This window comes from Anomalospiza imberbis, chromosome 11, assembly GCF_031753505.1.
Source record: "Anomalospiza imberbis isolate Cuckoo-Finch-1a 21T00152 chromosome 11, ASM3175350v1, whole genome shotgun sequence".
Lineage (NCBI taxonomy): Eukaryota > Metazoa > Chordata > Aves > Passeriformes > Viduidae > Anomalospiza > Anomalospiza imberbis.
The window spans coordinates 4988505-5011799 of NC_089691.1; the positions used below are offsets into that span (position 1 = coordinate 4988505).

The 23295-nt window shown below is 42.5% G+C and overlaps 1 protein-coding gene across 15 annotated transcripts in view; it reads right to left on the reverse strand.

Annotated features, from left to right (window-relative positions):
- Nucleotides 1–23295, reverse strand: part of ATP2B2 (ATPase plasma membrane Ca2+ transporting 2) — a 394438-nt gene that overhangs the window by 96596 nt on the left and 274547 nt on the right. For all 15 annotated transcript variants that reach the window (XR_011002928.1, XM_068201521.1, XM_068201531.1 and 12 more), the window contains one exon: nt 14232–14429. Coding sequence is in view for 14 of the 15 variants with exons in the window: in XM_068201521.1 (XP_068057622.1) it covers nt 14232–14429 (198 nt within the window). In the remaining variant the exon portion in view is untranslated. The remainder of the gene's footprint in view (nt 1–14231; nt 14430–23295) is intronic.

Genomic DNA, 23295 nt, shown 5'->3' on the forward strand with positions numbered 1-23295 from the left:
ATAACCTCATATTCCAAAGGTAAAACATGGGTTCCAAATGCAGGAACCAGACCTTGAAAAGTTGTTCTGTGTTCATTAACAAGGATTCAAGTGCAGTTATTCAACCACTTGACTTGCAAGGGCACGTCCTAGCCAAGTCCTACTTGCAGAATTAATATTTCTTGAGGATCTCTTCCTGGAAAATACGTGAGAAGATTTTTTATGCTGTCCCAAAGTTCTAAATCTCATTCCTGGCTGTCCCCAGCTGAGAGCTGAGCTGTGCCTGGCACCCTGGCAATATGTGCTGAGCAATATCCAAAAGTTTTGTCAGAGATCTGCACATCTCTCATGAAGGGAAGGCATCTGGGGGACCTCAGATTTTGCAGCCCAACACAGATTTGTAGAAAGCAGATGTAGCTCACTTTGCATTAGGAAATAATTCTTTAATCTGCAGGTCCCACATGACAAAAAAAGTGCACATTTTGCACTCTACAAATTCTCAATGTGCTGTTACTGACACCAACTTGAGACTAAACTTCTGTCATCCAGTCAGGAATTGGCTCCCAAAGCTGACCTGGTGTCGGGAACCCCACAGAATGGAGACCTGGATGCAGTGGGGCAACAACAGGTTGTAATAAATAAAAACCAATATAAAAGAAATGAAAAAAAGAAAAATAAATGAAAAATGAAAATAAATAAAAACCAATATAAAATAAATGAAAATTAAAATCTCCACATCACAATAAAAATATCAATTGACCCAAAAAAAAACCCAAGCAGTGCTGGATGAGCAGGACCTCATTTGTTCTCTTATTCCAAAGGTGATGGGTTCAACATAGAGGAAAGAGAAAGCCATAAAGACAGACAGACTGGCTGGATATGCAGCCAGGGAAGCAGGAGATAAAGAATCAAGGATTTTAGAATGGGACTCTTCAGAAAAGACAATTTCTACTAATAAAATGACATACAATCTCAGTCTAGAAGAAGCTCTTTGTAAGCATTTTACAATATGGTAAAAATCAAGATTGGCATATTCTAAAATGGCCAGTGAAAAATATCTTCATCAAAACACCTAGAAAAGAATAATTGCATTCACTTAAATTTCTGCAGCCCAGCAGGAGTTTGCAGAAAAAGTGTTTTTACACAAGAATGTTTATCCCCATAATAATAACAACTATAAACAGCCTCACAGGCACTGCTAAACAAACAAAAATTACTTTATATTTAAAAAAGACAAAATAATTCCTCTTTAAAATTCTGTAAGTAATAATTATTTGAGGAATTGAGAGGCTATGAGCCATAATCACAGGACAATATATTCCATAGTGCAAGGAAGGCTGTGCTGGGATAATTGTCACAGTGACCTTCCCTCAAAAAAAAAAAAGGAGCTCTTAGTCTGAACTACAACTATTCCATAAAGAAATATACTTAACATTATTTAACTCTCTCTACAGAAACAGTGAAAAAAAAATCAAATATAAAAATACATTTGTCAGTAACGAGTGATTCTGACATTGCTTTTCATTTCAGTACAAATATTAATGTCCACAAGGAAAATTCTGGTGAAAGTTGAAGCTTTCTTTGTATTCATGCAGGATATATAAAAATAGAGCTACAAAATTTTCCAAATTTAAGTCACTGTTCCAAGAATGCAGAACAGGTGCACGTGGTCTTAACCTTAAATAGTTTTAGGCTCTTTTTCTCAGGGTTTTTTGTGGAAAAAAGCTGGACAACCTCAGCTCAGTTCCCATGCAGAATAAAAATACATTGAGAAATCTGGTTCAGCAACCAGCCTTGACACCCCCAGAAACTCTACCAGGAAAGTGTTTTAAGTTCAGACTTCATCAAAAACCAATTTGCAGCAATGAAGAACACACAGCACAAATAAGGGATCCCCTTCAGATTAGGCTGCTTTCATGTCATAACTATGAAAAAAAAAAATCAATGTAAAACACAAACTCTGAAAGATGTATAGACTAAATTGAATTAGCAACGTAGGGAGCTGTGATCCCAGAGCTCTGGATAGAACACTAATAAATGTCATTGGTTAGATCAGAGTAAAAGAAGGAGGGAAATAAACCATTTTTTTTTTCATGATCACATGTTGCAAGACCACATTTAGAATAGGCTATTGTGCCAATGCAAACAAATCATTAGGAATAAAACCAATTAGAAATTAGAATTTCTGTTAGCTTGATATTAGCAGGGAAGTGGCTGTCCATATGTTGACATTTACACACTTGGAAAAGTTTAATTAAGTTTGATTTAGAATTCTAACCTTGCTATTAGAAAAAAAAATAAAAAATAAACGGCAGAGGGAACGCTTCAGCTCCTGGGATGAACATGTCTTTTTGAACACAAATGGATGAAGGAAAAAATATATATAATTTCAGGAAAATCTGCTACGTTTGGAGCTGCAGCTAAGCAGCCATGTCAGAGATAAAGGTGCAGTTGGGTTCTAAAAACAGGAATAATGTTCCCATTTCTCATGGAGCAATCCCTGACGACTTCTGATGCCTTAGGATTTCAGCTTGTGTGTTTTCCATCTATCTGCAGTCCTGCAGCTCTTTAGTGTGTAACTCCAAACTCCACACCCAGGGCCAGCTGCAGCTTTCCCATTTGGGGCAGACACAACAATTCCTCTCCAGGCCTGGCAGTCAAGGACACCTCAGTGCCTCAGGGCCCAGAGATGGGAACAAAAGGGACTTGGGGGAGCAAACCCGGGGTAAATGACTTCATCACCTGGAGCTGGAACTGGAAGATTAACCCCAAAATGCGAATGGACCAAACTTATAAAAGTATAAAAACACCGTGACCTGTTGTCCATTTTTGGGGGGTTTCATCTGCCCTAAGTGTACCCGAAGGCCCTTCAATAACTAGAACTGCTTTTATTCCCTTAATTCTGTCTGGCCCCTGGTGTTAGGTAGCCCAAAAAGGCATCACTTCCAGCACTTGTGAAGTGCAGCTGGAAGGAGATGAGGCTCTGAGCACTTCCTCAGCTCCCACTCGGATCACTGAGAGCCCCAGGAAATACAGAAACCCGGGCAAATAAAGAAATGTTTCCCAAAAAGCAGCTCTCATCGGGGCACTCGGCTTTAAATAGAGCCCTGCAAAACGTTTCACATTGACAGAGAACAACAAATCGCTCACAACTGCACGATAGATGAGAGCTGTCTGTCTTGTGCCTATCCACAGAGCCTCTTCCCTTTCTGTCTGAAGCACAGGGATGAAAAGAGCAAATCACTGGAAAGGGTTTTGGGGTGGCATCTGCCTCAGAAATGGATGCTTGTGCTGTTCCATCCCTCTCTGACTGTGCTCTGATAGAAATGAAATGTGCTTGCTTCCAAAAATATTCTCCTTTTTTTGCTTTTGGTGCTTTAAAACAAGACGTTCTAACGGATGGGATTTAACAGAAATATTATCAAAAATCTGCAAAAACAAAATTGAACAAAAGCTTGAATTTGCCTGGAAATCTTGACAGATGTTTCACTGGAGCTTCTAAAACCCCGAGAGGAGCAGGGGATGGAGCGGCGATGCCTGACCACACTCACACAAACATTTCTCTTAGAAGCTCCTGGATGATTGCAGTTGCTTTGGTTGTGTTCTGTGCTAGCAGAAACCTTTTCCAAGGTCTGAAACACTTCCCACACCCAGACCATTTAGACAGAAATTGCCAACTTTTTCCACCTTGCAGAGAGAGGTTACTGAGAAAAGGTGACTGATTTAACAGCTCCCTAAAGAGTAATTCAGAGTTACAGAGGTCCAGAGCTGGAAAGGCACAGATAAAGAAAATTTGCAATTAGAACCTGCAATCCCAGAAAATTCAACAACTGCCCTTGGAGCCAGTCCTGGAGCACCTGGGCCTCTCCTGATGCTGTCCCTGCCTCACTCAGGACAAGGAGAAAATCTGGTCAAAGGAGATAGGGAAGATTTGTAGAGCTGAGCCACAAAACCTGCAGTGTTTATTGCTTTCATCCCATTTCTCATCTCCATTCCTTTGTGCTGGAAAATTGTAAGGGGTGAGGAATGAGCTCAGTAAAGGTTAAAATTCTGTCATAATTTCTTACAGCAGCAGGCATCAAGAAGTTCTCCCAGTATTGGTGTGGCCCTATAAAAGCAGTTTTACGGGGCAGATCTCTGTGCTAAGGAAACGTGTCCTGAAGTGTGGGATTCAGTTTATTTTCACCCTAAAGCATGGGATGAAATCCCCCCTGAATGCACACCCAAAACCACCTTCAGTGTGAACCCCGCTGTGGACAGACAGGAGATGGGATTTCTGAGACAAATGCCAAACCAAAATGTTCACATGGATCTATCCAAAGCTGCAGGAAATGAGGATACTCTCCATTTAGAACGTGCATTCTGTATTTTCTGCATATTAATTAGCCACACTTGACTGAAACAAGAGGAGCAGCATCTCCTGGAGAGAAAAGGCAGAACTTGTGCAGAACAGAAAGAAATCAAAAGTACTCGTTTAAATGCTACTTTTCTAATAGGAGAGATATATGTGTGTGATTATATATATACATGAAAATATGTATATATGCAAAGTGCCTTCCTGTTCAAAAAGGTATTTCTGGTTTGTTTCTGTGCTTAAACATTTTTTTTCTGGGTAATAATTCTTCATTCTAATTCAAGCCCACCAACAGTGAGGAACTGTAAGCACAGGCAGACTTTGGGATGTAGCACAATTTGTCTCAACTCCAACTATAAAATAATCCTAGAACCTGATCCAGAAACACTTCATCTTTAAAAAGTCACATCATAAAGATTCTGCAAACTTGAATACTAATTGGTATCTTAAAGCTGCCAAATTAAAAATTATTTTTAAATCATGATGAGATAAGAAAACATTCAATATTCCTGTATTTTATATTATTTTATATCATAAGCTATTAACTTTTGATAATAAAGATGTTTTCAGAGCTTTTGGGTTCCCATTGATTTGAGGGAATTTTGATTTTTTTTTTTCCAAAAACCAGGTAAATATTTTTAAGGTAATATTTTAGCTCTCTTTGTCAGCTTCAGTGCAATATTTGCATTTTCTGTTCTACTGCCATGCTGCTTGAATTTCAAATCCCCAAAGAAAAAGAGGGGGAAGTCTGCACAAACAGCTATTCCCTGGTATTTATAATCAGGCTGTCTTCAAGTACACAAAATATGGCTGGAAATAAAACACCACAAATTGGTCTTTACATCCTTGTAAAACAGAAAATGCAGCGTTGAGTTTAAATTCTTACAAGAGACACTCTGGTTACACACCAGGAATTAATGTTTCGGTGTAGGGACACTCTGATTATCCAGGGAATTCAGAGAGTTTCCATCACTGGAATCTTTTAAAGACAACTCTGATAAATGTCTGTCAGGGAGGGTTGAAGTACTGCTGGTGCTTTTGAGTGTGGGAGGGACTAAATCCCCTCCAGCATCCCCTCAGGTGGGTTTGCTCATCATCTCCTGCCTCCTTGGCCTTAGGCTGGTGTTGCCAGGCTGGGACTAGCCAGGCCAGGCTGGAGTGCTCTCTGATTTACCCACCCAGCATTCCTCCTGGCATCATTCTTAATTTGGGGAGCTCTGGGCAAACCCAGCCTGGCTGCCCTGCAGGACTGTCCTGCCTTCCTGGCCGGCCCTGGGGTCAGGACCATGGCCAGGTGAGCCCTGCATCCTCTCCCCCATCATCCCTGGCTGTCAGCCCCCCCAAACAACCCCCAGGGGCTGGGAGCTCCCCAGAGCCACAGATCCAGCCAGAACCCATGATTACCCCTCTCCCAGCACCACCCAGCTGAGCAGCACCAGGGCAGCTGCCATGCCCTGCCTGGGCTTGGGGCTCCCTCCAGGAGCATCGTCCCAAGCCGGGGGGGCAAAGCCCCAGGAAAGGCTCTGCAGGCTCAGTCTGAGCCCTGCCTGGTTCCACTCCCCAGCCCCACCCCACAGGATGCTCCCCATGACCCCACATCACAAAGGACTCTCACCCATTCATCCCATGGAGGAGCCCCCACCCTAAATTTGTCCCTTTTTTTGAAAATAACACCAAAGCAAAAATGTTTCAGGAATTCAGCAGTGTCTCAGGGAATGATGGCCCAAAGGGGCACATTCTTCTCCTTGTGAGCTCAGCCTTGTACAAGTACTGGTGACAATGAGGGTTGGGACACACAGCACACACACTCCGAGCTGTCCGGCTCTCTGCTCCTGGATACTTAGACCTTGCATTGAAGTAATATTTCGAGCAGGAATTGAAAAAGCAAATTCTTACAAGAACTACATTTCTTTAGCCAAACAGATTGGGGCGATGTCTCTAGAAGCCATATGCTGCTTCACCTCATCCCCGCTTTGGGAGGAAGGAGGTTAAATGGGGGTTTTGGCAGAACAAGCTGTTTTTAAGAGGGCAAATACTTCCGTCTCTCCTATTTTCCAGGCTGCCACCTGCTTCATCCCCTTCGTGCTGACAGACTGCTTAGACTGGTTTAAAAAATCTTTGCGGAATCTCACGGTTTAATTTTTATGGTGAATGAGAAAAGAATTTGAGTGTGTGCAGCAACACTCCTTAAAAGTTGTTTTGCTAACTCTGACAACAATCTCCGCTTTTGAGATTAACCTATTTTATATTAAAAAAATGCTATTTTCTAATAGCTCAGCTTCTCTTGAGAATGCTTCTCCCTGGGCAGCCCAATAAAACTCTCTGGTGCAGTGGCAGCTGGATCAGTGTGATCTGTTTAGCAGCAAAGACGATGAAGGATTCCTGTTAGGACACATCAGCTTTTAATGGCCTTTATACCCCCTGATATCCATGATTTTCCATTGATCTCGTATTGCTCAGTGCCTGGAGAACATTATGTAACACTCTCTGTGCAGACTTACAGAATGAGACAAACACAGCAGAAGCTGGAACATGTTCACCACTTGTTGTTTTCAGCATCTGCAGCAAAGTTTTGTGGATATTTTCAGTTCTTGCTGGGGCTTTGTACTGACACAGGCTGTGAAATGAGGTGACATTTAGGCTTCAAAGCACTGCAAAGTGTTAAAACAAATGAATTTTGGCTCACTTTCTTTTGAAAAGGCTTCATATTTTTTCCAATACGTTTTGTTTAATGGACAGGACTAGAAGAGATGACAGATTTTCAGTGCCCCAAAAAATTTTACTGGGAGACATTGGTTAAAGTGCACACACACAAGTTATGGAGTCAGTTTTTCATCTTGATCTTGGCTTCATAACTGGGAGGGCTGGCAAAAGACAGTTGTTTATTTCTGTGTGCTGCTATGATTTTAGGAGGGTTGCAAAACAACATTAACACTGGCCTTACAAAATAGATTATTGTTCTGCCTACGTTTGTGCATTTTTAATGCAATCTACGTTATCACATGTAAAATGCTTTAAAAAAAATGAAGATGTAAAGCTGCCACAAAAGACTAGAGAATTAACTTTGGTTCAGCTGACTCATTTCTGACATTTCTGAGTTTTTCACTCATTAATCAAATTGATTAACTGCATATTAATGAATCTCAGGGTGGCAGATTTTTAGAGACAGGGAGATGCATGCAACGTTTTCCTGTGGAAAATGTCCTGCAATCTTGAGTGGATCCTGCAAGACCCTCAGGATGGAAAAGTCTGGCAAAGGATTTTAAAAATGGAAGTGCTTCATTACACATTCAATAGCCCTCTTGAGTTAAAATGCTAAGGGAAATGGAGGCTGGGCTGAAAAAGTGAAGACAAGGTAGAAAAATTGATAAATGCTGCATTCAAACATTGAGTTTCTATTCAATTGTGCCTGACTAGGAAGTAAATGAACCGAATTCCTCAGAGGATGGCACCAGACCTTCATGTGGCTATTTATCTCAGGTTACTTTTAATTCAGTTTAATTAAATTTGCTTTGAGTTCCTCAGCAATCGGTGCTTTCCCTTTTTCAAACCAACTGTTTATTCCCCCGGGCCATTTAATCCAAGGGGCACAGGAGAATTCCTTGTTCCAATGAACTCTTAAGCCGTGCTCATTTCTACGCCTAAAACAACACAAACGCTCAACAGCGAGAAAGCCAAACCCAATAACCCCGACGTGTCCGCACTTGGCAGGAGCTGAACGCTCTCCCCAAAGGATTTCACAGCTCCCAGTGCCATTTCCCAGAGCAGATGAGGTGGCAGAGCTCCTGCAGAGCCAATCCTGCCATGCCTGGTGGATCCAAGGGTCGCCTCCTGCCCCGCCGACACCTGCGCGCGGCTCTCGAGCCAAGCCACGGTTGCGCTCGCGGGATTCTATTTCCAGGTTTCCCCACCAGGCATCTGCTGTGTTTATACAATCTAAGAACAAGATGATTTCATCACAGAGATGGAAGGTTTCTAGAATCCCCAGGAAAAAAAAAATATATAAATATCCACTAGACCCATTTCCTGAGCCACGACGCTTCTTGGAAAGGGAATAGAAGGAGTTTTTTCATCTGGGGCAGTAAGTGTGAGAAAAAAAAATGTTGCTGGGAGAGTGGGAAGAAAATTGTTGAGAATTGGATATGGAAGGAGTGAGAAATTCCAAATATCACCTACCTGAAATTATTAAAATGAGTACAGTTCTGCCACAATTACTGGCAAAGAAAGTGAAGGAAGAAAATCACAGTTTAAAAACTGAGGGGAAAAAAAAGAAGAATTTTATCCAATCTCTGGTCAAGCAGTCCTGACACATATGGCAACATAGAAAGGGGCTTCTCCTGCCTGTTTCACCTTCCCTGAAACCCTGAAGCTCGCTTTAGCAGCCTAAAGCAGGAAAACCACAAACTGACCTAAAGAAAGGTGAGAGCTGGAACCACAAAACGACACAGCACAATAACAATATTTTGAAGTGTTTTGAGGGGGCAATGGCTCAATTTCTTCTTATTGCAATGGGTTTTAATTTTTTTTAGGAATACCCACACTGAGTGCTGGGGGGATTAGGACAGACATCCCATCTTTAGAAGAGGACATTGTACCTGAGCCTAGCTGACACTATTGCAGCTGTTCGGCTGCAGCAAGGTAGAGAATTTGCATGGAGGAGAATTAGACTGTCCAAATTGATGGGAATAACATTTTTTTTAATGTACATCAGTACCAACTGCCCAGAAATTCAAGCTAGCTGATGTTACATTCAGCATTTTCACTCCTAAGAAAAAGAAGCTTGCTGTCAACTGCTCTGTATGTTTTCATATCTAGATATTCTTTTTTTATAGGTATTCTTTCTAATATCAATAATTTTTTTTTTCACTTTCTCCCAGAGACACCCAAACTAACAGCTGCTCAAATCTTCCTCACTGTGACTTATTTCCACACCTGCTAAAGAGATGAAATGCCAAAAAACACATCTTGGGCTGTACTCCACAGGAGGAACCTGGGAGAAGATGAGAACAGCAGAGCACTTCCAACCCCACACAAGAGACCTGGCCAAGGAGATGGGGAAGCTGTTTGTTTGGATTTGGGTTTTTTCTTCCCATCTGACTTGATTTTTACAGGTTTTTGTAATCTAAACACCCTTTGGCTGCCTTGGCTTCTGCAGGGAGAACCTTTCCTGCTGCCTGGTGACTCAGGCACTGCTGACAGGTTGGCTCCTGCCTCTCCCTGGCAGTTTGGGCCCTGCTGTCCACCCCATCTGAGCAGGGATTTGACATTCCCACAACAGTTGTGCAACAGTCTGAGCAAGTGCTGTCTCCACGGGGAGGCTCAGCACAGAAACGGGCAAGGATCCTCACAGGATCCTCACAGGAGCTGTGGAGCTGCTGCACCTTCCCTCCATTTCTAGTTCAAATCTCCAGCTTGAGTCCCCACTGAGCAATGTGGCACATTATAAAAATGATAAGAAAACTCTTGAGTGGTGAACTCCCTGAAATAATGTCTCTTTTATTTATAAAATATGAATAAAAGTCTCTTTTAGGTCATGAAAGGCCAGTAGGAACTTCGACTCCAGCCCTGGACAGCAGCAGCTTTTATTAGTGGTCATAAACCCACCAACATCTCAAGGCAAGTGGCTTGGGAGGCCCAAATTTCAGGGGACCATGTCCTGTTCCTGTATTTTTCCAACCTGTTGCGTGAGTAAGGGGAAGGGTAACACAGCCAAAGCCCTGCTGAGCAGCACTGAGCAATGTAACTGATCATTTCACTTTGTTTTCAATCCAGACCTTTGCCTTGGGAATTTTAACAGAAGCTGCCTGAACCAAAAAGACTTTTCCTTTTTATTCCACCTTTGAGCTGCTAAAAGCTGTAAACTGGAAAATAGATATCCTGCCTGGGGCTTCCTGGTAAACACTGGGATGTTCAAACATCTTACCTCGGGCTGCTTTCTCCCCCCTTTGCAACCCACAGAAGGAAAGAGAATTCAAGGAAGAGCAGTTAAAAGGTTTGTTACACTCCTGTAAACGGCAGATGACTGGCAGGGCTTGACATCAGCAGCTTTTGCAATAAGATCCACAAGTGATGCAGGGGCTGAAGATAGAAACAAGGAGGAGGACTGGAGAGGGCTCAGAAATTGCTGCTGAAGGTGTTTGCAGAAGGCTCTGGGAATTTTTGACCAGTTCACATGGGTAGAGAGATGAGGGAGGCAGCAAAGCAGCAGAATCCTGCTGGGGGACTGGGGGAAAGCAGCCCCAGAAAGGGACAGAGCTGCAAAGTGCCATCAGGGCATTTCTGCCAGAAGGGACTGCCTCAGCAGAGCTCTGAGGGAAAACAGTGAGGAAACCAGCCAAACAACAACAACAAAAAAAACCACACTAAAAAACCCACAAACAAGCAACAACAAAACCAAACAACGAAAACCCAGCAAAAATAACAAACGACCAGGTAGAAGAGGCGATTCTTGCATTTCCACAGGCACCATAAGACAGAGATTTGGGAATGGCCAAGAGAAGCCATTTCCCATTCCCTTGCTGCATTTCTGAGTCCAAGCTCTCTTTCCTTGGCCTGTTCCCTCAAGCAATGTGAAGGTTTGAGTCCACTGCTTGCTCTCATGAAGGAGCTCTTTCTACTCATACGCTGCCTTTAAAAATAGGACAGGGCATTTCTTTACAAACTGTACACAAAAATCATTTCACCGCATACTGACCTACAAACGTTTCCGTTTTAGTCTGGACTACCTCTAATCCACATTACAAAAGAAGAATGTGAATGAAATGATTTCACACTTTCCTCAAATCCCTGAGCTATCACAGACCCCCTGCTCTGCATGGCCAGGGAACAAGGGATTTTCCTGAGGAACAAAGTCTTTTTCCCTGCCCCAGCCACCCCCTGTATCCTCACTGCAGTGGAGGCTACACCTGCACTGGGAATTTTCTCTCAAGATGCATTTGCTAAAATCCAGCCTCAGTTTTGCACTTTTTTGAAAGGGCAGAAAAGCGATTTCCTGCGGCTCACTAATGAGAGCAGTAATTGCCACGGGGCTGACAATAATTTATGCAGAAGTTCTCAATTGCTTCTGATGGCCTGTCAGATGGTGAAAGGGAATGCAAAGCAGATCATCAAAACCACTCCTGAGAACAACATTCTTGAAACCTGAGCTCCTCCTAAGGAATATGAAAAGAAAGAACTGGGGTGGCTTCTGAAGAAGCAATAAAACTCACTTTTGTCCAGAGATTCCTCTAGATCAGATTCCCCGATTGCACCAGAAATGGAAATAATGTTCTCCAAGACTCACCCAGATCTGAAATGAAGATGAACACTCACAGCCATGAGGCTCCACCCTTACACAAGGCTCCTGAGCAGCTCATGCACTCTAATATTTGTCAGAAGTGTGGATTTTTTCCTGCTTTTCTCCTTCAAAAGCCTCAGAAGAAACATATTTTGAACTTCAGCTGCAGACAGCAGTTTAATGCTAATTCTGTTACAGCATCAAAAGTTACAAGTGGGTTTCAAGAACCAAGAAAAGAAAGAGTTATACTAATTTTTAAAAATACAGATCAGTTCTACTTATTATACCAATCAGTAGTGCTATTGGTAGATATAAGTCTAGGATGTGTAAGAGGCAGATATAGATACATAAAATAAAGGCAGATAAATGCTCGATTAGATACAAGTGCTGTTTCCCTGACATTGTGTTCTTAAGTCTCTTGTTTCCATATTATCCTTCAATCCTCCAAAGCAAGACTGTCACTTCTAGGGGGTGGCAAATTTTCAAGTTACTCCAAGCAAGAAGTTGATGAGCTCAGAATATTGGCAGTGATGGTTGAATAGATCAGTGTGGAAAGAAAACTCCTCTTAGTTCATTTTCAAAATGAAAATGCATTTCATTTGGCAAAACAAAAGAAAAAAATTAGAATTTTCAAGAGGAGGCAAGAGCAAGAATAACAAACAAATGTGCCAGCTCTCCTTTCTAACACCTGGCTGTACTTTCAGAAGTAAATATATTATTTTCAAGGGGAAAAAACCAACATAAAAGTTGCCAATAAGTGTATATTTCACTGAAATTTTCATCCTGGGGAGAATCAGGAAATGAAAATACTGAAGACAAACCCATTAAAATCAATTTCAAGTGGGACTACTCCCCACTTCCCCAAGGCAAAATTAAGCTTAATATGTCCATTTTCCAGTGTTTGGGACTCTTCAAAAAGTCATCTACCAATAAATGAAAGGGTACCCTCGGCAGCAATTTATGATATACTTATCTTAAAATTAAATGGAATTATTTATACAACTGCTCAAAGAAAGACTTCCAAAAAAAAGTGTGGGAGACCTTTACGTGTTCCACAAATTGGATTACAAGATATTCACTAATTTGATTTTTTTTCTTGTGTAAATCAGGGCAAAACCTTTCAGGAAAACAATTCTTAAAGCAGGGAAAGCAGTGACTATTGAAGAGAATGCTGTGCTGTGGGAAAACACAAACACATTTTCCCAGGCTGTGCTGCTGAGCTTTCCAGACTCCCTCAGAATCTCAGCTGGCTCCTGTCTTCCCATGAGAAAAGAAACATTTTAAATGCAGGATCAAAATAATAAGAATAACAATTTGAAAAAGAAAGGAACAAGCCACCACTGCCTGATGATACAGCTCCACTCTTCCCAAAACCTGGAGAAATCACACTTTCAAAATTCCTTTCCCCTAAAATAAAATAAAATAAAATAGGGCAATCTGCACATTTAGTCTAAGCTAAATCCTAATTTTGTAAAGAATCTCTCATGGTTTATATTGTCCCCAAGGTATCCCACCAGACAGATGAGGTAATTCTAATAAATAACATTTTCTTCAGTTAAAAAAAAGCAATGACTCCTTTATCTTTTCATGCCTAAATCGAGCACCTGCTGAATCAATAGCCAAGTATTTAAAATTCAGTGAGGAAGCAATGAAAGACTCCCAATTATTCATAAAGGATTAAAGAACCCCAAGCAGGACCCAGGAGCTGGGCATGGCTACGTGCTGATTGTGCTGCTCAATGGGAAGGGAAGGAGGAAGGGGCTGCAAGGAAAGCAGCCAAAGGAAACTGCAGCAAATGTAAAAAGCATTTCAGGGCTATATTTAGAGGAAGACATTCTTCCTACATTTGCCAAGCTGCTCACGTCATTTCACACAGCATGTTTGATCCAGCTTTAGAAGTCTGGGAGGGAGCAGGAGAGGGGGGGAGGAAAAAATCTGGATCAGCTGCCAGAAATGGAAATCTTGCATTTATGGAGAGGAACAAATATTTTAAGCATGTGAATTCAAGAGTGCTTTCCAAAGAGGGTGGGGGGAAATGGGAAAAAGGAGGGGGGCAGGCAGGGTGGTAAAACTTCCTGCAGCCAGAAAGGCTTTGCAGAATATGGAGAATATTTATCAGGAATAGGACTTTGCTCCAATATTCCCTTTGGAGCCAGGCTCACGAGCCTGAGCTGCACCACTAAAAATACTAAAATGTGTGAATCTCACTGAGTTCAAGCCTTCATCTGGTGTAAACTGGAGGTCTGTCCGTGTTCCTGCAATGGGATCCAGCAGTTACATAAGCAATTACATATTTCTCATCCATAATACGTGACAAACAACCACAAAGGATGAATCAAACACACTCCAAATGCAGTCTCAAAGGTGAAAACCGTATCAAAACCACTCCAGTTTCACAAGAAAGTTATGATTTTCCTTTAACTCACGTCATGAAGTTCAGGATTTGCATAAAGAAACGTCAAGATGAAAATAAAAATATGTGAGGAGCAGATGTAATGGGATCAGGAGCAAACCACTTGGAAATTTCCTGTTAGTGACCTTCTGGAGGGTGGTGATGGAATTGATTTGAGATTTAGGACATGCCTTGCTTAAACTGAGATGACTTCTGTGAAAAGTTTTTACCTTCATTCCCTTCTCCAGGTGGCTGATAAAAGGAAAGCCCCAAAGATATGATGGCTGCAATTTCCAAGATTATAAGAGTCACGTCCTGCAACGCTTCCCAAACTAGCTGTATGAAAGTTTTTGGCTTCTTTGGAGGTATAAAATTTTTTCCAAAAATAAGCTTTCTTTTTTCTAGGTCTGCAGCAGTGCCAGCTAAACCTGTAGAGAAAATAAAATAAAAACAAATCAGGTCAAATTGCCTTGAAATAGAAAATGCATCCCTATAAATTACTTCTCCAAGAAAAATTCCAAGCTGTAGCACCTATGGCATATTTACAAACGTAAATATTACACTTCAATTGTGCTTTTATGAGAGGATTTGTCCTGATATTCTGAACAGAATTCTCACGAGCGCCATTTAGTACTAATTCCTGCCTGGTTTAATCATTAAAAAGTCTTTGAATTCAGAGGTTTATATTAATAAGAACTATGTCTATACATATATACAAGCAATGACTTTTGAAAATAGATCCTAAAGCACAAAGAAATTATTTTTGGGATGAAGCTGGAATAGGTGATGGAAGCTTTTGGTAATACCTGTAGCAGATCACACAAATCTTTGTTCTGAATGCAAAGGATAAATCAATAAAGCCTCTGTTGTGCTACTTCAAAGCAACTTCTGGCTGCAAATGGACTTCAGCACATCCCTGGTATGAGTTGCATCACATTTTTGTAACAGGAAAAAGGCAAAGCGACAAGTTAAATATGCACAGAAAGGCAAAAGGAAACAACATGGCTCCACGTATTTTACATGATGCTTCAATTTAAGAGCATTTCAATTTAAGGACACAGAATAATAATGGGTGGCTGTGCTGAACAATCCACTGGGGTGCTTTTTTCCCTCCTTTTTATTATATTAAAGGATGCACGTCTGGTGCCTTTCCAGAAAAGCAAAACAAAACTAAACTAATAAAGAAAAACCAAAACCAAACAAACTAAAAAACCCAAAACTTGCAATCATCAAGGTAAAATAACTGAGCTCAAATATCCCTCTGAGCCACATAAAAAACTGCCAGTGTTCCATATTTCCCAATCCTACCAGCAGCCCCCATCCTCAAGGGCCACATCCATACATCCCTTAAATCCCCCCAGGAGTGGTGACTCCACCACAGCCTGTTCCAATGCTGGTCACCCCTTCCCATGGAGAAATGTTTCCTAATATCCAATTTACACCTCCCTTGGTGCACCTGGAGGCTGTTTCCTCTTGTCTTCTTTAGAGAGGAGCTGGAACACTTACAGAAATTTAGGTTTTGAATGTGACCAGCAATGTGAAGCTATTTATGGTTATTTAGGATTATTTATGGCTCTTTATGGCTATCCATCCATACATGACACCAGGAAAACACCAGACCTGAGGAACAGAAGGAACAGAAAGGTGCCTGTGAAGGAGGAAACTTGGAGGAACAGAAAGGTGCCAGAGGGAGGAAATCATCAACGCCATGCCGTGGGGATTCCTGGGCTCGGGTGGTTCAGGGCAAATCCCTGCCTCCCCCAAAGAATGTGGGATACCTCAGGAACGGGAAGCCCTGCAAACATCCTCTCCAAGCATTGAGGCAATGCCAAGAGTCCCCGCTCTGTGCCTGGCTCCCCCAGCAGCCCCGTGGCTCCCCAGTCCCTCCCGGGTGGTTCCTCTGTTTTCTTGGGATGAAAGCTGTGGAATCCTTTGAACCCTTCAGGCAAATCCCCAGGGCCTTGCCTTGGAAGAATTTACCACAGAGTCTCCTCCTAGGCTGAAAGAGAAGACTTCCCCCGTGGAGCCTTGCAACACTATTATCCACCCAATTCCTTTCCCATACGTCCCAAATTCTCGTGGTTTCTCCTTTTCCTGTTTTCTCGTTGGCTGTGGTATCCCTGGTGGCTGGCCTGTCTTCCCTGTAGGGCAATGCCCTTTGCCCTGCCCTTGTGCCCTCAGACCACAGGCCACTGACCCCGAATTTAACCTTGTGCACACCACATGGTTTGCTCTTTTGTCCCTGATTTCCCTTAGGTGTACTGGAATAAACCTTGGCTGGAATTTATCATAAAAAAGGCCCTTCTGCCTCTCTTGGCTGAGCTAGCCATGGTGAGTGTGGTGTGTGGACTTGCCTGCTTTGCCTGAGTGTTCACCCAAGCAGCTTTTCCACAGGAGATGCTTACTGGGAAATAGGTAGCAGCTCCCACCATCGAAACCCCACGCTGCCACAGAAAGCGCTGCTCCCCTGGCCGGATCAGTCCTGCCCCACTGCAGGCACATCCTGACTCACCTTTCCCTTCAGGTGTCTCCTTACAGCTGCTGGGAGGCTTCTGGCTCTTGGTTAACTCATCAAAGTTTCATTTCCCCCTCAGCTGCTGAGAAACACGAGCCTCTCCCATGGATCAAGGGTTATTATTACCTCACCTCGTTTAATTTGCAGGGCCTCGTGCTCAGTGACACTGGGACAGGTTCCAGCCAGCACCAAGTGTCTGCATCACCCTCCAGCATCCAAACTCCTCTCAGAGCTCCCAGGCAGCTTCCAAGGCTGGGAAAATCTTTTCTCCTGTGCCACAGGAGTTGCTGCCTTTTTGTGAGCCCACGGAGGTCCCAGAAGTTTGGGCAACGCAGGTGAAGGATGAGGCAGCCACTCACAGGGACCAGATCCAGCACAAACCAAACCAGGGCATTCTGAGCAGCACCAGAGGGCTGCCAAAAGGAAGGAATTCACTAAAAATCAGCGACTCACGGGATCACTAAGGTTGGAAAGGACCTCTAAGATCATTGACTCAAACTTTTAAGCCAATGCTGCCCAGTCCACCACATCCCCCATGTGCACCACATCTGCATGTTTCTGAATGCTTCCAGGGATGGTGACTCCACCACTCCCCTGCCCTGGGGAGCCTCTTCCAGTGCTTGGCAGCCCTTCCATGGAGAAATTTTTTCCTAATATTCAATCTAAACCTCCCCTGGATCACCTCGAAGCCGTTTCCTCTTGTGGATCTTGTTCGCTGGGGGCAAAGCCCAACACCCCCTGGCTGTCCCCTCCTGTCAGGCAGTTGTGCAGAGCCAGAAATTCCCCCTGAGCCTCCTTTTCTCCAGGCTGAGCCCCTTTCCCAGCTCCTCCTCATGGGATTTGTACCAAAGGTGCCCACAATTTGCATCACACCCCCAAAACTCAACCTACTCAACCTCACACGTGGAGGGGAAATTCCATGGGCACCACTGACAGGGATTTGGGGCAGAAATTTTTATCTGATGCAGCTTCAGGCAGCAAGACAAAACTCTGGAAGGAAAAACTCCAAGAATGGAAGGAGCAGACATCTGAACAATGCCTGTTTTCCAACACAGAGCATTTGTGCTCAGTGGTGGGGCAGCTCCAGCAGCTCAGCACAGCGCTGGAGCTCTCCAGCACGGCAGGGATGGCTGGGACAGCACAAGGAAAAGCTGCAGGGATTTTCAATAATCCCAGTCACAGTTACTGGGATGGGCTGAATTCCTGAGTTTGAAATGATGCCCTGTACCTCGCTGCCAGGAGGGCACACAAAGGACAGCTCCTGTCCTGTGTTCTTGGTGTGTGAAATACACCCGAGGAGCCTCCAAAGCCAAGGAGAGACTGCAACTCCAAGAGCTGCTTTTTCTCTAAGATAAAATTTGTCTATTTAGGCACCATAAGGCTGAGGAACAGACTGTCTAAAGCATCCATGGTCATCCTTATTTTCCCGGCTATAGTCCACATAATGCTGGAATTCACACATCAGTCATTCAGACTCTTCCATTTCTGTTAATATTATTTTCCTTAAGAACCACAAGCAAGGATAAATTATACAGATGATTTTATTCTTTTCTCTAAGTCTTGGTGAAATGACCCACTTAGTCTCATCTAGAAACCAGAGTATATTCATCTTTAATAATGAAATTTATTTTCTTGTAAATCATTTAGAAATCCTGGAAAATGGCATCCAGTGTTCAGTTCAAACCAAAAGGTTTCCCTTCTCCTGTGACCCAGCCATCACTCACAATCCTGTCCAGCAAAATTTTGGGGCTGGTTTTTTTTGACTCCTACTGAATGCCAGAAATGAACAAACTTTTCTAATGAAAGAGAGAAAGAAAAAGCAAAGGAGACAATGGAGAAACGTGATGAAATTGGATTTTAAGAGTTCTGTAGAGATAAGGTCCAGCAAAGTGCATGGAAATGACAAAGATGTGGGGAAATGGGGCTGAGCCTCTGGGGCAAGGCAAGAGGTTTGCTCTGCAAAACTCCCAAAAATCCTCAGAATGCATGAGAAGGTACTCGAGGGGTCCTCCTTATCTCGTCCAAGTCAGCTGCTCTACTCAAAAAGGTAATTTAAATTATTCCTAAGGGGGTTCTGAGCAAGGCTGGGCTTGGCCAGGCCGGAGGTGGCTCGTGGTGCCCAGATGGCACAGCCAGCCCTGAGCACAGCGAGGGCAGCACAGGACATCTGCCCCAGAGCACCTGAGCCTGGAGATGCCTTTCCTGCTGCTCCAGGCACGCTGGGTTTTTATCATATTAAACACACCCACTTCATCTCCTGAATATTATTGTTTTATTTCTCCCTAGAGCCCTGTGACAACAATGAAAGAGCACTGCAGATGGAGGCAATTTAAAACATCATTTCTGTGTGAGGATATAAAACATCCAAGGATGTGGAGAAAAACCAATGGAGACTAAAAAACATGAATGGAAATAGAAGCTCAGCAGGACTGTGGATTTCACATATTCCCAGCACAAGCAGCAGCCTCCCATCTTCTGTTCAGTGTGGCAATAAATGTCACAGACTGGCTGGGTTTAGGTTCATTTCTCCACACAAGCATGAATATTTTATTTAAGTGCTTTTCTAGGTCAAAGCTGTGCAGTAAAACTTTGCTTGACCCAAGTATTTAGAACAGATGTGCAGATTCAGGTTAACTTTACATACAGATATTGTACACAGGTTCAGGAAATACTGTGAAAATTTACTGATGCTTCCAGCACTTGAGCAATTTCTTAAGGTTTCATTTTCCAAAAGTTTTCACCAAAATTTGTGCAAGAATGAAAGTGATTGCACAGTAAACTTTTTCTACAATGCCGTGCAGTATATTAATTCATTTATGATTTAATCTGGCATTGTTGCCTTTTTGGAGGGAGAAAAAGAACACAGAGCTGGAGAAATGCCACTTAATGAATTTTCTCTGTTCCTTATCTACATCTGCCAGTTCCTGCACATTGAATATAAAGCCATTTTTTCAATTAATGCCTGGAAAATTGTATTTTTCTGACAGTCATCTCCACTGCAACCAAATGGAGCATGACAAACACGGAATGATTCTGATGCTGCAAAAATAGCAAAAGCACAGCACTACTAACACAACAATGAAAAAAACCCCCACCATAAAACTTTTGAGAATGTTTGAAACTGGCTCAAATCAGGAGCTGAAGAATGAAGATTTACATTTGCATTAATTTAACAAATAAAGCAGTCATTGCTTATTAAATTCCTTCTGTGCTTTTTCTGATGCGGCCAGAAAAGGAGATAAAAATTTCAAATAACAAAACCTGTAAATAATGGTATTTTAAAAATCAAATATGAGATTTCTTCAGCACGGAAAGGAAAGGCTTCCAGGGATGCTGTGGAAATGAAGGGAGAGAGGAAAGGCAACTATTTTGATTAGAGATAATTAAAAATTTGGTATGACACACCTGAGTTCTTCCTGTGACAACCTAGACCTGGGTTTTATCTCTGAAGCCAAAATCCCCTTGGCCTCAAACTCTCTTGTCCCACGATGAGCACTCCCACCATCACAGAAACTGAAGAATATAGCACCCCAAAGAATCAGCTGGACAGTTATTTCATTTTCCTTGCCTGGTTTCACCAATTGCATGAATTTCCCATGGAGCTCCCTGCCATTCCCGCTGCTCCACAACAATTCAGGAAACCCTGCCCCAGGCCCATAGAGCTCTTGCAGACTCTCACATCTTCCTGATGAGCATGAATTACAAATATCAGCCCAGTTCCTGCTGGGGTAACAAGTCCAATTCAAGTCCCACACTAAATATTTTTAGTGGGATTTGACTCTCTGCCTTTGCAAGCAGAGTTTTGCTCTGCTTTTCCCTCTCCAACAAGCAAGAAATAGCTTGGATTTTTTCCTTCCATCTCCTCAGCAGCAATCTAAGCAGCTTCATCTCTGTAACAGTGACTGAAAGAGCTGGAAATGTCACATTTTCAATTCAAATGAAGAGCTTGGAACCAACAGATTCAGTTCTTGAGGTCTGCCTGAGGAAACTGCCCCAGCCTAACTGGGGAAGGCAGAGGGACACTCCCTGGAAACTGTTCTGGTTTGGATCAAATGCTAAGGAAGGTCTGGTTTGTCCCTAAGGTATAAAGATGTCATCACTGTGATGTAATCCAGAATCAGCCTCTCTTATTTCCCACTGGAAAGTGGGAGTGGGGGAAAGAAAACCTTACACTCCCTCATTTTCTCTCTATCCCTTCCTAAAAGCCCCAACACCATTCAGGAATTCTTCATGACCTTTGTTTATCCAAGGAAAACAGGTCAGAAATTCTTCATGACCCTTGTTTATCCAAGGAAAACAAACACCTGGAATACCACAAAAACACAGCCTGCATTAAACTGACACAAGAGGGTTGGTTTCCAAGTAAAACATACCCCAAAGATGGGAAGCACAAAGTGGAAATATTCCCCCCTGGAATGGATGCCTCTGTGACCTCCCAGTTTTACCAAGATTGTCCATGCAGTACATTGAAATTCTGTTCAGGTGATATTAAAATAAAGTCAGTTGAGAGAATGCTGTCCATCAGTAAGAGAGTTTAATGAGAGCATCATCTAATTCCAGCAAGGTGAATTGGAATTTCACTACTGAATGAACCTCAACGAATAATAATTTCCTTCTAATCTCAGGACTACAAAGCTGTCTCTAAGTGTAATGAATCTCATTACCCTTTTTCATTAATATCACTTGAAAACATTTTTTTATAAAGGTTAAGAAATACATTCAAAAATTAAAAGCCTTTGGCATTACAGTCATCTAAGCACATGTCCTGTGAGCTTCATGCTGCTGCTGGGACTATTCCTGTGGGCAGAACCTTGCAGGAGCCAGACCCTCCTGGACTCACTTTACAGCCACATCCAGACAGCCAGCATAGAGAAAAGAGGGCACACAGACAGGAAATTAATTACCTCCCTCTCCACTTCCTCATTAATCATCGTCCCTCTTCACATCTGACAGCAACAAGTGGCCCAGCCACCATGTCCTGCCCTCTGAGCTCTGCCACCCCTCAGCACCCCAAATCCAGAGACCTGACCACAAAAGCCCTCCTAGAAACCTTCTCTCTGACAGGGTGCAACCCAAGCTATCCCCTGAGTCACACAAAGTATGCAAATGCCTCTCTAATTCCATGACCTTTCAAAAAATAAAGGAACTGAAGAGCTTAACAATTGTTCTTACAGACTGCTTGTCTAACGCAAATGTTAGGAACAGGTACAGCTGTTAGGAACAGATATAGAACAGTTTGCAAATGAATTCCCATCTCTCAATCTGCAGAAATTCTAGAAAACTTTATCTCAATTTAATGAGACAGGGAAAGGCTGAGGTTCCTGCCCCAGACAGGTTGGGGGCAGTTCAGGGGAGTGAATCCAATCATCTGAGATTGCTGATTTACATTTACACCAGGCAGGGTTTGTTACTGCCCAGAAGCACTGAATGCTTTATGACATCTCTAATTCCCCATCAGCCATTTGGGGGTTTATTTCTTCCATCATCTTTTAATTCCTTTTTAAAGTCGAATTGTCCTGAAATGAAGCCATTGAGCAGGAACAAACAGTTTACATAAGATGAGTAATAACAGCAGCACCAGAAATGGTTCTCGATAGTGGCTGAAAACAGCCCCAAAAAAAGCCACTCATGTGAAAGATGTGCCATGATTTCATAATAATCTAATGACTGGACTTATGTGCAGCACATGAACATGAGCCAGGACTGGGGCAACAGATGAGACATCAAATATTAAAGGCAAGACATGCACTGTAGCAGATGACTAATGGTTTTCTGGCCTAAACAGAGAACTAGAAGCTTTCTGCAAAGGCTGACAAAGCATTCAGTGAGAGCTCAAGGTCCAGGATGAAGAAAGAGGAATCAGGATTTTTTTTTTTTTTTTTTTTTTTACAAATGTTCTGCTGTCAGTGGGAGTGTGGCTGCAGAGAGGGAAGAGAATTATCCCACCAGAAATCATTCCTTCAGCTCTTACTCCTGATAGTCATGAAACCATCCACATGTCTCACCTCGGTACCCCAGGCTCCTGGAAACATTTTTCTTTTGCTCTATCATGATATAATATCAAGTACAATAAAGCCATTAGATTTGGGGCAAGGATTGCAAGAAATACTAATAATCGAGGATAAATACCCATCATCCTAACCATCACCAACTAGGTAATAAAATGCCAATAAAAATTCCTTTTTGTGTTAGATATGGAAATACCAGAGCAGTAACAGCACAGATCTTCACCCAGCACTAAGAGACAATTAAACTGAAGGTTATGGAAGGGTTTGGCAGCCAAGCCAAAAATCCCAAGCTAGTGGGATACCCCACAGACACTGGATCCTCCAGGTTTGCTCAGCATCACAGACTCTCAGCTTCTGAATGGTGTTGGGGCTTTTAGGAAGGGATAGAGAGAAAATGAGGGAATATAAGATTTTTCTCTTTCTCCCATTCCCACTTTCCAGGTACTCAAAGCCTTGAGAATGATTCTTCAAACATATTTTTGATTATTAAAACCAAGCCAGGATTTCTCTCCCACAAAAGGTAACATTAGGATTTAAAGTGGACCATACAACTTCCCTCTGCACATTTTGTATCACCCACAGAGCCCTGACTTCCTACTCAAACACAGATGTGTAATGTGGCACCAGTAAAATGATGTTGACTAAGAGTATACAGGAAATAGTATCAAAAATGTGCTGAATTATAATAATATAATTGCTCCAAATAATGTGAAATCTTTTTCTTGCTCTTGATATTTAAATTAAATGAACATCCCCGGGTCCATCTTAAGA